General features: G+C 35.1%; 2 protein-coding genes across 2 annotated transcripts; both read left to right on the forward strand.

Annotated features, from left to right (window-relative positions):
* The first annotated feature begins 1,462 nt into the window (after nucleotides 1-1,462).
* LOC107435853 (UDP-glucosyltransferase 29-like) lies at nucleotides 1,463-3,236 on the forward strand. Its single transcript, XM_060819349.1, has one exon. It carries the CDS (start codon nucleotides 1,650-1,652, stop codon nucleotides 3,006-3,008), a length of 1,359 nt encoding a protein of 452 aa, XP_060675332.1. The 5' UTR covers nucleotides 1,463-1,649; the 3' UTR covers nucleotides 3,009-3,236.
* A 1,119-nt stretch (nucleotides 3,237-4,355) lies between these two features.
* On the forward strand, nucleotides 4,356-5,983 carry LOC107413054 (UDP-glucosyltransferase 29-like). The gene has a single exon (XM_016020913.3). It carries the CDS (start codon nucleotides 4,488-4,490, stop codon nucleotides 5,847-5,849), a length of 1,362 nt encoding a protein of 453 aa, XP_015876399.3. The 5' UTR covers nucleotides 4,356-4,487; the 3' UTR covers nucleotides 5,850-5,983.
* The last annotated feature ends 6,361 nt before the right edge of the window (nucleotides 5,984-12,344 follow it).

Here is a 12,344-nt window from a genome sequence, read left to right on the forward strand (position 1 = left end):
AATAAAAAATATATAATTTTTTAATTATATAATATATTATTTAGATTGAATTGGATTTATATTTTCAATCTATAACTAATCCAATCTATAAAATTTATAATATATTATATAAAAATGAAACAAATAAAAAATATATAATTTTTTAATTATATAATATATTATTTGGATTGGATTGGATTTATATTTTCAATCCATAATTAATCCAATCTATACAATTTATAATATATTAAACTCAATCAAATTCAATTAATATAAAAATCCAATCAAAATTGTTCAAAATGAATTGAATTTGACGGATTGAATAGGTTGGATTGGATTTTATCCATCCCTAACTATTTGTACATGAGCTACACATGATTAAACAAATAAGTCAAAAACCAAAAAATCCATGCATTACCAAATAGACGCTTTTGTTTTAAAAATTACATATAAATTACACCGAAGTTTGTATTTTTACATATTTAATAAAATAATTTGATTTCTCTGGAATTCAAATTTCAAAGGTTCGTCTACAATAGTGGCTCTTTATCTCGAATGGGGACAAGCATATAGTACAGAATTTCCGGATCTCTCCAATATGAATTTTGAGTCTAGTAAAGGAATCTCTAAGTTAACTCACCCCAAGACAAACACCTTATGTATGCACGGGTACTTTAGTAGGACCCTTTGAAATAATGACCACCAATATTATCACATTTGCACATTCATGTTCATATTGACAAAAACTTCTATTTCACTATATTTATAATCCTCTTAATGCGTGAACCATCCAATATTGCAAAAAGCCATATCGTGATAGAATGGAGATCTTTTGTCTCCTTCATATTCGATTAGTGATATAAAATTTCACATCATGTTAAAAAAAAATTATTATTTTTTCACTTAGGTTTTTTTTTTAATTTCTTTATTAATGTTTTTGAACGATGTAACATCATATCATATCATATTAATGGTTGATAGTAAATAAAGATATTAAAATTCAGATCCATTATCATCATTAGCAAAAAAGTTTCACATAGAAGTTGGAAAAAAAAAATTAAGCTGTATTATTTCACATACAAAAGGTGTATAGCAGTTGAAGGGGATTAATTATACATGGCCATTTAATAAACAAAAAATCATGAGCCGAGGTGGAGGAAAAAAAAGGAAATTAAAGAAAAAAAAAATGATAGATCTTTGGCCTGCTAGTCAGGACATAATAGGGTGAGCTAGCGAGTACATTAATATAAGACTCGTTGGCCACGAGGGAAAGCAACTCTATGATTTCTTTTATTCTTACCCAAAAAAAAAAAAAAAAAAAAAAAACTTTATGATTTCTTTTATGTACAAGCATCTTTATAATTTTTTCAATGATGGACCATATGATATCGTTGCCGGCATTAAAACAATACTGTATATTTATGTATGTAGAGTTTTGTTACGAAGGGCGCCTATTCGTGACCGTCTAAAAAATTTACACATCATTGGTCGCACACATAGGCCCAAAAATCAGTCACCCATTATAGCAAAACCCTCTAATATATATATATATATATATAATATGCACTTATTACCCAAACGAAACAGAACTTGTAGTCTAAGGAGAGAGAGAAAGAGAAAGGGAGAGAGAGAGCTACAGAGATCTGGAAGGAGAAAAGAGAGGGAGAGTGATGATGGATGCCACGCAGAAGACTGCTATCAAAGTTCTAATGCTTCCATGGTTGGCTCATGGTCACATAACTCCATTCCTAGAGCTAGCCAAGAAGCTCATTCTCAGAAATTTCCACATCTATTTTTGTTCTTCTCCTATAAATCTCAATTCCATCAAGCCCAAACTTCTAATCGATCCAAACTTTTCAAATTCTATACAACTAGTTGAGCTTCATCTTCCATCTCTTCCAGACCTTCCTCCTCACTACCACACAATGAAAGGCCTCCCTCCACATCTCTTACCCACGCTAGAGAAGGCTCTGGACATGACCAAGCCTGAGTTGTCCAAAATACTTGAAACCCTGAAACCAGATTTGCTCATCTATGATCGACTCCCAATATGGTTACCTGATCTAGCTTCTTCTATGAACATTCAGCCTATTTCCTTTATAACTGGTGGAGCTGCCATGACCTCCTTTTTGTATCATTGCATCAAATGCAGTGATCGTCAATTCCCATTTCCAAAACTCTATCCTGATTTTTCTAAAATAAAGTTTACCCAAGAAAGCGCTGAATATTCTTCCACTGATAGTGGTAGAGATAGTGCTATTGGAGCTGTTGAAATGCTCGGAAAATCTCGTGGTGTGGTTTTGATAAGGACTTCTAGGGAGCTCGAGGGGAAATATATGGATTATCTCTATGATTCTTTAGGCAAAAAGGTTGTCCCTGTTGGTTCTCTTGTTCCAGACGTCGTCCTCGATGACGAGGAGGGTATGGATATCATCAACTGGCTCGACAAGAAAGAGAAATCGTCAACCGTGTTGGTGTCCTTTGGGACTGAGTGTTATTTGTCTAAGGAAAATATGGAGGAGATGGCTCATGGGTTAGAGATTAGCAATGTGAATTTTATATGGGTTGTTAGGTTTCCAAAGGGAGGGAAAATGAAGCTAGACGATGGCCTTCCTGAAGGGTTTTTAGGAAGAGTGAAAGAAAGAGGAATAGTTGTTGAGAATTGGGCACCCCAAATAAAGATTCTACACCATTCAAGCATTGGTGGGTTTGTGAGTCATTGTGGTTGGGGTTCAGTGATGGAGAGCATCAAATTTGGTGTCCCAATCATAGCAATGCCCATGCAAGTAGATCAACCGTGGAATGCTAGACTTGTAGACGAGTGTGGGGTTGGTTTGGAGGTCAATATGGACAATAATGGAAAGCTTAAAGGAGAAACTTTGGCAAAAGTGATAAAACAAGTGGTGGTCGAGAAAACTGGAGAGCAAATTAGAAGGAAAGCAAAGGAAATGAGTGAGAAGATAGGAAGGAAAGATGAGGAAGAGATTGATGGGGTGGTTAAGGAACTTTTAGAACTATGTAAAATGTAAAACCTTTATATGTTCCTTTGTGGCATCCAATAATATTTTCCACAGTTTAAGAAAGAATTGCACCATGTGATTGTGGGAAAATTCCACCGATTGAGGCTTAGAAGTTGTAATTTTTTTTTTCCCATTTATAAGAAATAATTTTATTTCTGAGTCAAATTCAAAAGCCTCAAATGCGTCATTGTCTATGTACCAATTATTATTAATTTATTTTTTATTAATTTAGATATAGCACGATAAGTACTATTTTGCCATCCTAATTCATAAGTTCAAATATAAGAATTTTCCAGCTAATCAGGATTTACTTAAATTTATTGAAGTAAATTATGTTTATGGGGAAAGTGCACCTAAAGATTCCCACATTCTATTTTTAGATTTCAATTCAAATAACAATTATCATTTTAGTCAATCATTAAATTTTTACTACATAAGTATGTAGATTTAAATAAATAATTTTCTTTTTGATAAAAGCCTCATTGCATTATTAACTTATTACTATCCACTCAGTGAAATTGAGGAATTTTACTCAGTAGATATATGTGTGTGTATATATATAAATATATAACAATAATAACTATAATAATAATGATCTTATGTAGAGATCATGATTTACAATTTTATTTGATTAAATAAATCATTGGCCAAAAATGGAGCAACCTATGAGCCATATCTATTTTTAATTATGATAATCAGGACAATAACACAATTTGTTTAATTTAGAAGGGAACATTATTTTTTATGATGTATTAGAAGCTCAAAAATTAACTATTTGATGAGATATTGTTGATTATTTCTCAATAAATTTTTTTTTTTTTTGTAACCATTTTTCCAAAAAATTTCAATACCATACTAATGAGATACTTAATAATAACTAGCAGTGTGATTGATTAAGCCTCTCCAGCCGTCAAAAAAAGAAAAAAAAAAAGTTGCAATTTTTCCTTTTTTGATAAAAAAAATTTGTAATAATTATTATAAGAAATTTCCCCGACTCTCCAAAAACCGGTTAGGATAATTATTAACCAGTTGTTTTAGGCAGTCTCTCTAGAAGGTCCAATTTTCTTTTTGTATGTTAATGAAAGAACAAAAGCACGATTCTTATTCATACACAGAGAAAAGATCTGCTATAAAATTGAAGGTGAGTGTTTCCATAGCCTAAAGCCTTATCTATACAATTAATATGTATAGGGCCAACACAGAAATATATGTATAAAGAAATATAGTTAGTAGAATGTCATTATTCATCGAAAAAAGAAAAAAAAAAAGAAAAAAGAAAAATAGAAAGTCGTGATATAAATTAAATGACTCGTTGGCCATGTGACGAGAAAATATTTATATACAAACTTCTATTAATCTCTTTTATTTATTTATTTATATTTTCACCAAAAAAAATAAAAAATTTCTTTTATTTATCTAATGTAGTCCAAAGAGGAATAATCCATAAACCGTCCAAAGGGAAAGAAAAACAGAGAGAAGGAAAGAGGCATGGTGGATGCTGCACAGAGGAGAACTATGAGAGTTGTAATGTTTCCATGGCTGGCTCATGGTCACATAACTCCCTATCTAGAGTTGGCCAAAAAGCTTGCTCAAAGAAATTTTCAAATCTTTTTCTGTTCTTCTCCCATCAATCTCAATTCCATCAAACACAAACTTTCTGACCATCCAAACACCTCCAAATATTCCATTGAACTTGTGGAGCTTCATCTCCCTTCCCTTCATGATCTTCCACCACAATACCACACCATGAAAGGCCTCCCACCCCATCTCTTTCCCACCTTGATCAAGGCCTTGGACATGGCAAGACCTGAATTTGCCAATCTCCTTCAAGCCCTCAAACCAGATTTGCTAATCTATGATATGCTTCCACTTTGGGCACCAGATGCAGGCTCTTCTCTGAATATCCCATCTGTTTGTTTCATTACTGGTGGAGCTACAACGGTCTCTTTCATGTTCCATGAAATCAAGAACAGAGATGGTGACTACCCATTTCCAGAAATCTGTCCTGAGCACTTGAAATTAAAGTTTGCCCAGATGAGAAAAAGTACCACTTCTTCATCTGATGGCCAAGAAGGAGGTATGAAACTTGTCCAATTGTATGAAAAATCTTCAAATATCATTCTGATTAAGTCTTTTAGAGATCTAGAGGGGAAATATATGGATTACCTTTCGGTCATTTTTGGGAAAAAGATTGTCCCAGTTGGTCCTCTTGTTCCAGAACCCATCGATGATCATGAGGGAATGGAAATCATCAACTGGCTTGACAAGAAAGAGAAATCTTCAACTGTGTTTGTGTCATTTGGAAGTGAGTGTTATCTGTCTAAGGAAGATAGGGAGGAAATGGCTTATGGGCTAGAGCTTAGCAAGGTGAATTTCATATGGGTTATTAGGTTTCCAGAGGGAGAGAAAATGAAGCTTGAAGATGCACTTCCTAATGGGTTTTTGGAAAGGGTAAGACAGAAGGGGAAGATAGTGGAAGATTGGGCCCCCCAAGTGAAGATTCTAAACCATCCAAGTATTGGTGGTTTTGTGAGTCATTGTGGTTGGGGTTCACTCATGGAGAGCTTAAATTTTGGTGTACCAATTATAGCAATGGCTATGCAAGTATATCAGCCATGGAATGCTAGACTAGCAGAGGTTTCTGGGATTGCTTTGGAGATAAAGAGGGACAGTAACAATGGGAAGATTGAAAGAGAAAATGTAGCTAAAGTTATAAATGAAGTAGTGGTGGAAAAAACAGGGGAGGATATTAGAAGGAAAGCAAAAGATATGAGTGAAAATATTAAAAGGAAAGCTGAGGAAGAAATGAATGAAGTGGAGAGAGAACTTTTACAGCTTTGTGAAATCTGACACCCGGCTATTTGTTCAGCTATCATTGTTTGAGGATTTAACTTTTGTTTTTGCTATATGTGAAGAAATGTCCATTTGTCTTTTTTTTCCTTTGACTTTGGGAGCTATATATAAAAATAAATTTTCTTTTTCGATTTGCTTATTCATATCATTTATTTAACTTTACATATCATATAAACCAGTAGTTATCTTTCATTTCTTCGATATATGAAAGATAATATATTACCCCTCTTTTCCTGTTTTGAATTTAATATGTAGTTGATGGGTGTGTGCAACAAGAGGTCCAATTTGTTGACTTTTGCTTGACATGCCCAGTAAATTCGTTAATTCTCTGCCCTTTATTTTCAAGGCAGATTCGGTTAGCAAGGTAACAATTATTCTCATTTGATGTTAAGTTATTTTGGTCTATGAAAAAAAAAAAAAAAAAAAAAAAAAAAAAAAAAAAGAAGAAGAAAAAGGCTCCCAACAGGAACATATTCTACAGTCTTCGTAGTCTCTCATGATGCAAAAAAATAAAATTGCCATAAAACAGCAGCTAGCCCAGCAACTTTAAGTATTAGCCCACACAACTTTAAGCCCAGCAAACATCAGGAGATAGCAACTAAATCGCAGAAACAACACAGGATAACTAAATATCGCCTTCTTTTTTTAGGTACAACGATGCTTCTTGGCTACCCAAAATGAAAAATAGAGATTCTTTGATGTTTGCATAATGGAGACTTGCTCTTAATAAATTACATCTTCAATAATGCTTAGAATACAAAGAGATACTAATTGAAAAGAAAATCTTGATTAAACACGTATGGAAAGAGGGTTCAAAATGTGCTTATTGACTTTTATTGTTCACTAGATAGTCAAAATGTGATCTTGGATAACAAAGCTAAATTATGTTGTATAACCAACAATAACAGTGATCCTAGATTGATGCAATAATCTAAAACTATGAGATGGCGGCTTTGTTGATATTCCACTGAAACATGTATTCTTATAGCGTATACTACAATGTTCTACATGAAAGAAAGAGAGTTACGATTGATAAGAATATATATGGAGGATATTCACCGATATTCAAAAATCCTCTACAAGGACAAAATAATTTGACATAATGGGTAAGTAATTACGAGTTATATATACGAGTGGTTCTATTTATATTACAAATTTTTTTATTCACATTATACATTTTTGTATATTTCAAAAATATTCATTGATGAAAGATTAGATATATTCTTAAACATAAAAATAAATATCATTATACTTCTTAATTTGATCTAATAGTAAAACCATTAAAAATACACATGCAGATTAAGATCAGAATAAAAATACCTCTCCTTTAAAGGGATTAATAAAAATAAAATAGAAAAATTAAGCTCTCTGTTTATTATCCTACATGTTTATTAGTTTTCATAATAAACAAATTAAGCTCTCTCTCTCTCTCTCTCTCTCTCTAGATCCATTCATTACTTGTACATTGGTTTATCTTTTCTTTCAAATAATAATTACTATTACAATGTAAACTTATTGCTGGCACAGGTTTAGGCCACTGAAACATGTATTCTTATAGCGTATACTACAATGTTCTACATGAAAGAAAGAGAGTTACGATTGATAAGAATATATATGGAGGATATTCACCGATATTCAAAAATCCTCTACAAGGACAAAATAATTTGACATAATGGGTAAGTAATTACGAGTTATATATACGAGTGGTTCTATTTATATTACAAATTTTTTTATTCACATTATACATTTTTGTATATTTCAAAAATATTCATTGATGAAAGATTAGATATATTCTTAAACATAAAAATAAATATCATTATACTTCTTAATTTGATCTAATAGTAAAACCATTAAAAATACACATGCAGATTAAGATCAGAATAAAAATACCTCTCCTTTAAAGGGATTAATAAAAATAAAATAGAAAAATTAAGCTCTCTGTTTATTATCCTACATGTTTATTAGTTTTCATAATAAACAAATTAAGCTCTCTCTCTCTCTCTCTCTCTCTCTAGATCCATTCATTACTTGTACATTGGTTTATCTTTTCTTTCAAATAATAATTACTATTACAATGTAAACTTATTGCTGGCACAGGTTTAGGCCACCTCGGAATGTCCTCTAAAAATTGGCGTAGCCATTCTGCCTCTTCACCACATTTATCTAGAGCAATAAACTCGGATTCCATAGTAGATCGAGCTATCACAGTTTGTTTCGAGGACTTCCACGTCACAGCTGCACCTGCTAATGTGAATACATAGCCACTAGTGGATTTTGAATCCTTTATATCTGATATCCAATTTGCATCACTGTATCCTTCTAATACAGCATGATATCTTGTATAGTGCAGTCCATATTCACGAGTATATCGTAGATATCTTAGTACTCTAACGATCCCTTTCCAATGATCTTCATTTGGATTACTCGTGTATCTACTTAGTCTACTTATTGCGTAGGTTAAGTCTGATCTGGTACAACTCATCAAGTACATCAGACTTCCAATCACCCTAGCATATTCTACTTGAGATACACCTTCTCCTTTATTTTTGGATAAGCGTAAACTCATATCTATGGGTGTTCTGGCTATACTAGTATCATCATTACTAAACTTAGCCAGTATTTTATCTACATAATGAGTTTGACTAAGAATGATTCCATTCGAAGTTCTCGTGATTTTTATACCTAAAATCACACCTGCAAGCCCCATATCTTTCATGTCAAATTTAGAATTTAACATGGCTTTTGTAGTTCGGACCATATTGTCGTCACTACCTACTATGAGTATGTCATCTACATACAAACATAGAATAACATATCCATTCTCTGTATCTTTTACGTAGATACACTTGTCACATTCATTTATTTTGAACCCATCTTTTAGTATGGCATTATCAAATTTTTGATGCCATTGCTTTGGAGCTTGTTTAAGTCCATATAAGGACTTTACCAATCTGCAAACTTTCCTTTCTTGTCCTGGAGCAGTAAAACCCTCAGGTTGTTCCATGTAGATCTCTTCCTCTAGATCTCCATTCAGAAAGGCTGTTTTCACATCCATTTGATGTACTGCAAGATCCCGCAATGCTGAGATTGCCAGTACCATCCTTATGGAATTTATCCTCGTTACTGGAGAATAAGTGTCAAAATAATCAAGGCCTTCCTTTTGCTTGTATCCCTTAATTACAAGCCTTGCCTTGTATTTATCTATTGTTCCATCTGCTTTCATCTTTCTTTTAAAAATCCATTTGTAACCCAAAGGTTTACAACCTGGAGGAAGATCTACCAACTCTCAAGTGTGATTCTACAGGATGGAATCAATTTCACTTTTAACCGCTTCTTTCTATAAATTCCCTTCAGGAGAATTTATGGCCTCTTGGAAGCTTTGAGGTTCACTTTCTAGCATATAAGTAAGAAAATCCGGACCGTAGGAATTTTCAGTTCTTACTCTCTTGCTACGTCTAAGCTCAACTTCAGTTTCTTGTTCTTGATCACTATCATGATTATCATCATAAATAGTATCATAAGTTCGTTTAGACGTACTCGGTCCTTCTTCCACTTTATATGGAAAAATGTGTTCGAAAAATGATGCATTTCTCGATTCCATTATTGTGTTCTTGTGTATATCAGAAATTTGTGATCTATACACGAGAAACCGATATGCATTACTATTTTGTGCATATCCTATGAAGATGCAATCAACAGTTTTGGGACCTATCTTCACCTTCTTAGGTGTAGGTACTACTACTTTAGCTAGACACCCCCACACTCGTAAATATTTGTAGGAGGGTTGTCTTCCCTTCCATACCTCATAAGGTGTCTTTACCTTGTCTTTTCGGGGCACCTTATTTAAAAGGTCATTTGCCGACAAAATGGCTTCCCCCCACAAGTTCAGAGGTACTCCAGAACTTATCAACATTGCATTCATCATTTCTTTTAAGGTTCTATTTTTCCATTCAGCCACACCATTTGATTGTGGCGAATATGGTGGAGTAACTTCATGTATTATGCCATGTTGAGCACAATACTCTCCGAAAGGAGTTACATACTCTCCACCACGATCACTTCTGATCACTTTAACTTTCCTGTAGAGTTGATTCTCAACTTCCGTTTTATAGAGAATAAATTTCTCTATAGCCTCATCCTTGCTTTTAAGCAAGTATACATAGCAGTATTTCGTGCTATCATCAATAAAGGTGATAAAATACTTATTACCACCTTTAGTCGGTGCGAATTTTAAATCACATATATCACTATGTATTAAATCCAAAGGTTCGTTATTTCTATCAATTGTTTGATATGATGACCTCGTTAATTTTGCTTCCACACAAGTTTCACACTTATGATTGGAATCAATTTCAAATGTGGAAATATGATTTAAGTTAATTAATCTCCGCAGAGAATTAAAATTAACATGTCCTAGTCTACCATGCCATAAAATGGAAGACTCAAGCAAGTAAACAGAAGAACTACTAGTTTTATTCATTTCTTTAGGCTTTACAGTCATTACATTCAGCTTAAATAAACCATTGACTACATAGCCCTTTCCCACAAACATCCCAAATTTAGACAAAATAACCTTGTCTAACTCAAACACTAAGCGAAAACTATGTTTGCTCAGCAGCGATCCAGATACCAGATTCTTGCGAATGTCTGGAACATACAATACATTATTCAGACTCAGCTCTTTCCCTGAGGTCATCTTCAGGATTACTTTGCCCTCACCTTGGATTTCTGAGGTAGCGGAGTTACCCATAAATAGCTTCTCCCCATTCTTCTTTAGTTCGAAGGAAGTGAACATACTCCTATCCGAACACACGTGGCGGATCGCACCAGTATCTATCCACCACTCTCTAGGATTAGATCCCACCATGTTCACCTCAGATATCACAGCACTTAGGTCAATATCGTCAACCTCTTTAGTGATGTCCTTCATCACTTGTGCCTGGTTCCTCTTTCTTTTTGGCAGCCTACGTTCAGTATCTCTGTGACCCATCTTGTCACAGTTGAAGCACCTGCCTTGAAATTTGGCCTTCTTGGAGATTCCTCCTTTTGGCCCTAGCTTAGAAGCTTTTCCAATTTGCTTCTTATTCTTGGAGCCCTGACCATGCTCCACAACATTAGCCTTTAACACGGCCTTCAAAGTTCTCTTATCAGATTTCCTGTTGTCATCTTCTATGCGAAGCTTGCTAATAAGAGCTTCCATATCCATCTCCTTTCTCTTGTGCTTCAGATAATTCCTGAAGTCACTCCAACTCGGAGGCAGTTTCTCAATCATGCAGGCCACTTGCAATGCTTCATTCATTATCATCCCTTCAGCAAGCATTTCCTGAATCAGCACTTGCAACTCATGTACTTGATTCATTATTGGCTTTGCATCCACCATCATGTAATCCAAGAATCGGCCTGTAATAAACTTTCCTGAACCCGCATTCTCGGTCTTGTACTTTCGGTCCAGTGTTTCCCACAGCTCCTTTGCTGATTTCGTGCCACAGTATACACCATACAGGGCATCAGACAGGCCATTCAGGACATAATTCTGACATAAGTAATCGGAATTATTCCATACATCCACCGCCATGAGAGTCTCCTTATCACTCTCTTCATTACTGGGTGGCGCATCTTCAGTCAAGTACTGCGCAAGTCCCAGGGTGGTCAAATAAAATAGCATCTTCTGCTGCCATCTTTTGAAATTTACTCCATTAAACTTCTCAGGTTTCTCAGCATGACTAGCAAAAGGAGGCATCTGAATTCCAGAAGTCTGAGTGGGCATAGTCCTGTTGTCTCCACTTGCCATTTCTGTAGCATCACAAAACAGAAATCAGTTAGTTGTTATTTTCTATATTAACAAACTAACTATATGCAATTTCCATAAGGAAAACACACAAAAATGATTTTTTAGGATTTCTGAATACACCATAAAAAATTACTGTATACACCCCAAAAATACTATTCATAGTCACTATTCACCGGTACTGTTCATGCCACGTGTCACCATGCTGACGTGGCCTGGCCATAGGGCTGACGTGGCACCTGCCACATAATCACAGTGCTGACGTGGCACCACGCCACATCATCGCTCGACACACATGGCACAATGCCACGTCATCAGTCCGCTGACGTGGCGCCAGCCAGATGATCATGTCATACTCACGCTGACGTGGCACCAGGCCACGTCATCACATTGATGACGTGGATATGCCACATGGCGATCCTGTTGGCACTATTTACGGCACGTGTCGCTACTAGAGATAGACACGTGTGACCTGTAGCAGGTCGACACATGGACTGTCCAGAGTATGAAACGTGGCCGTCCGAGAATGAGACACGTGTCATCTGTATCAGGTCGACACATGTTCCATCCGTTGGGCAACACGTGGCTCATTGTTTTGGCGACACGTGGAAGCCCATTTGCCATTGGACCGGATCTCTTGGGCCTTGATCTCAATCGGGCCTGGGTCCTGTGTTGAACAGTAGCCTGTTCTAACCTGGTCTGGG

This window comes from Ziziphus jujuba, chromosome 8 (assembly GCF_031755915.1).
Source record: "Ziziphus jujuba cultivar Dongzao chromosome 8, ASM3175591v1".
In the NCBI taxonomy this organism is placed as follows: domain Eukaryota; kingdom Viridiplantae; phylum Streptophyta; class Magnoliopsida; order Rosales; family Rhamnaceae; genus Ziziphus; species Ziziphus jujuba.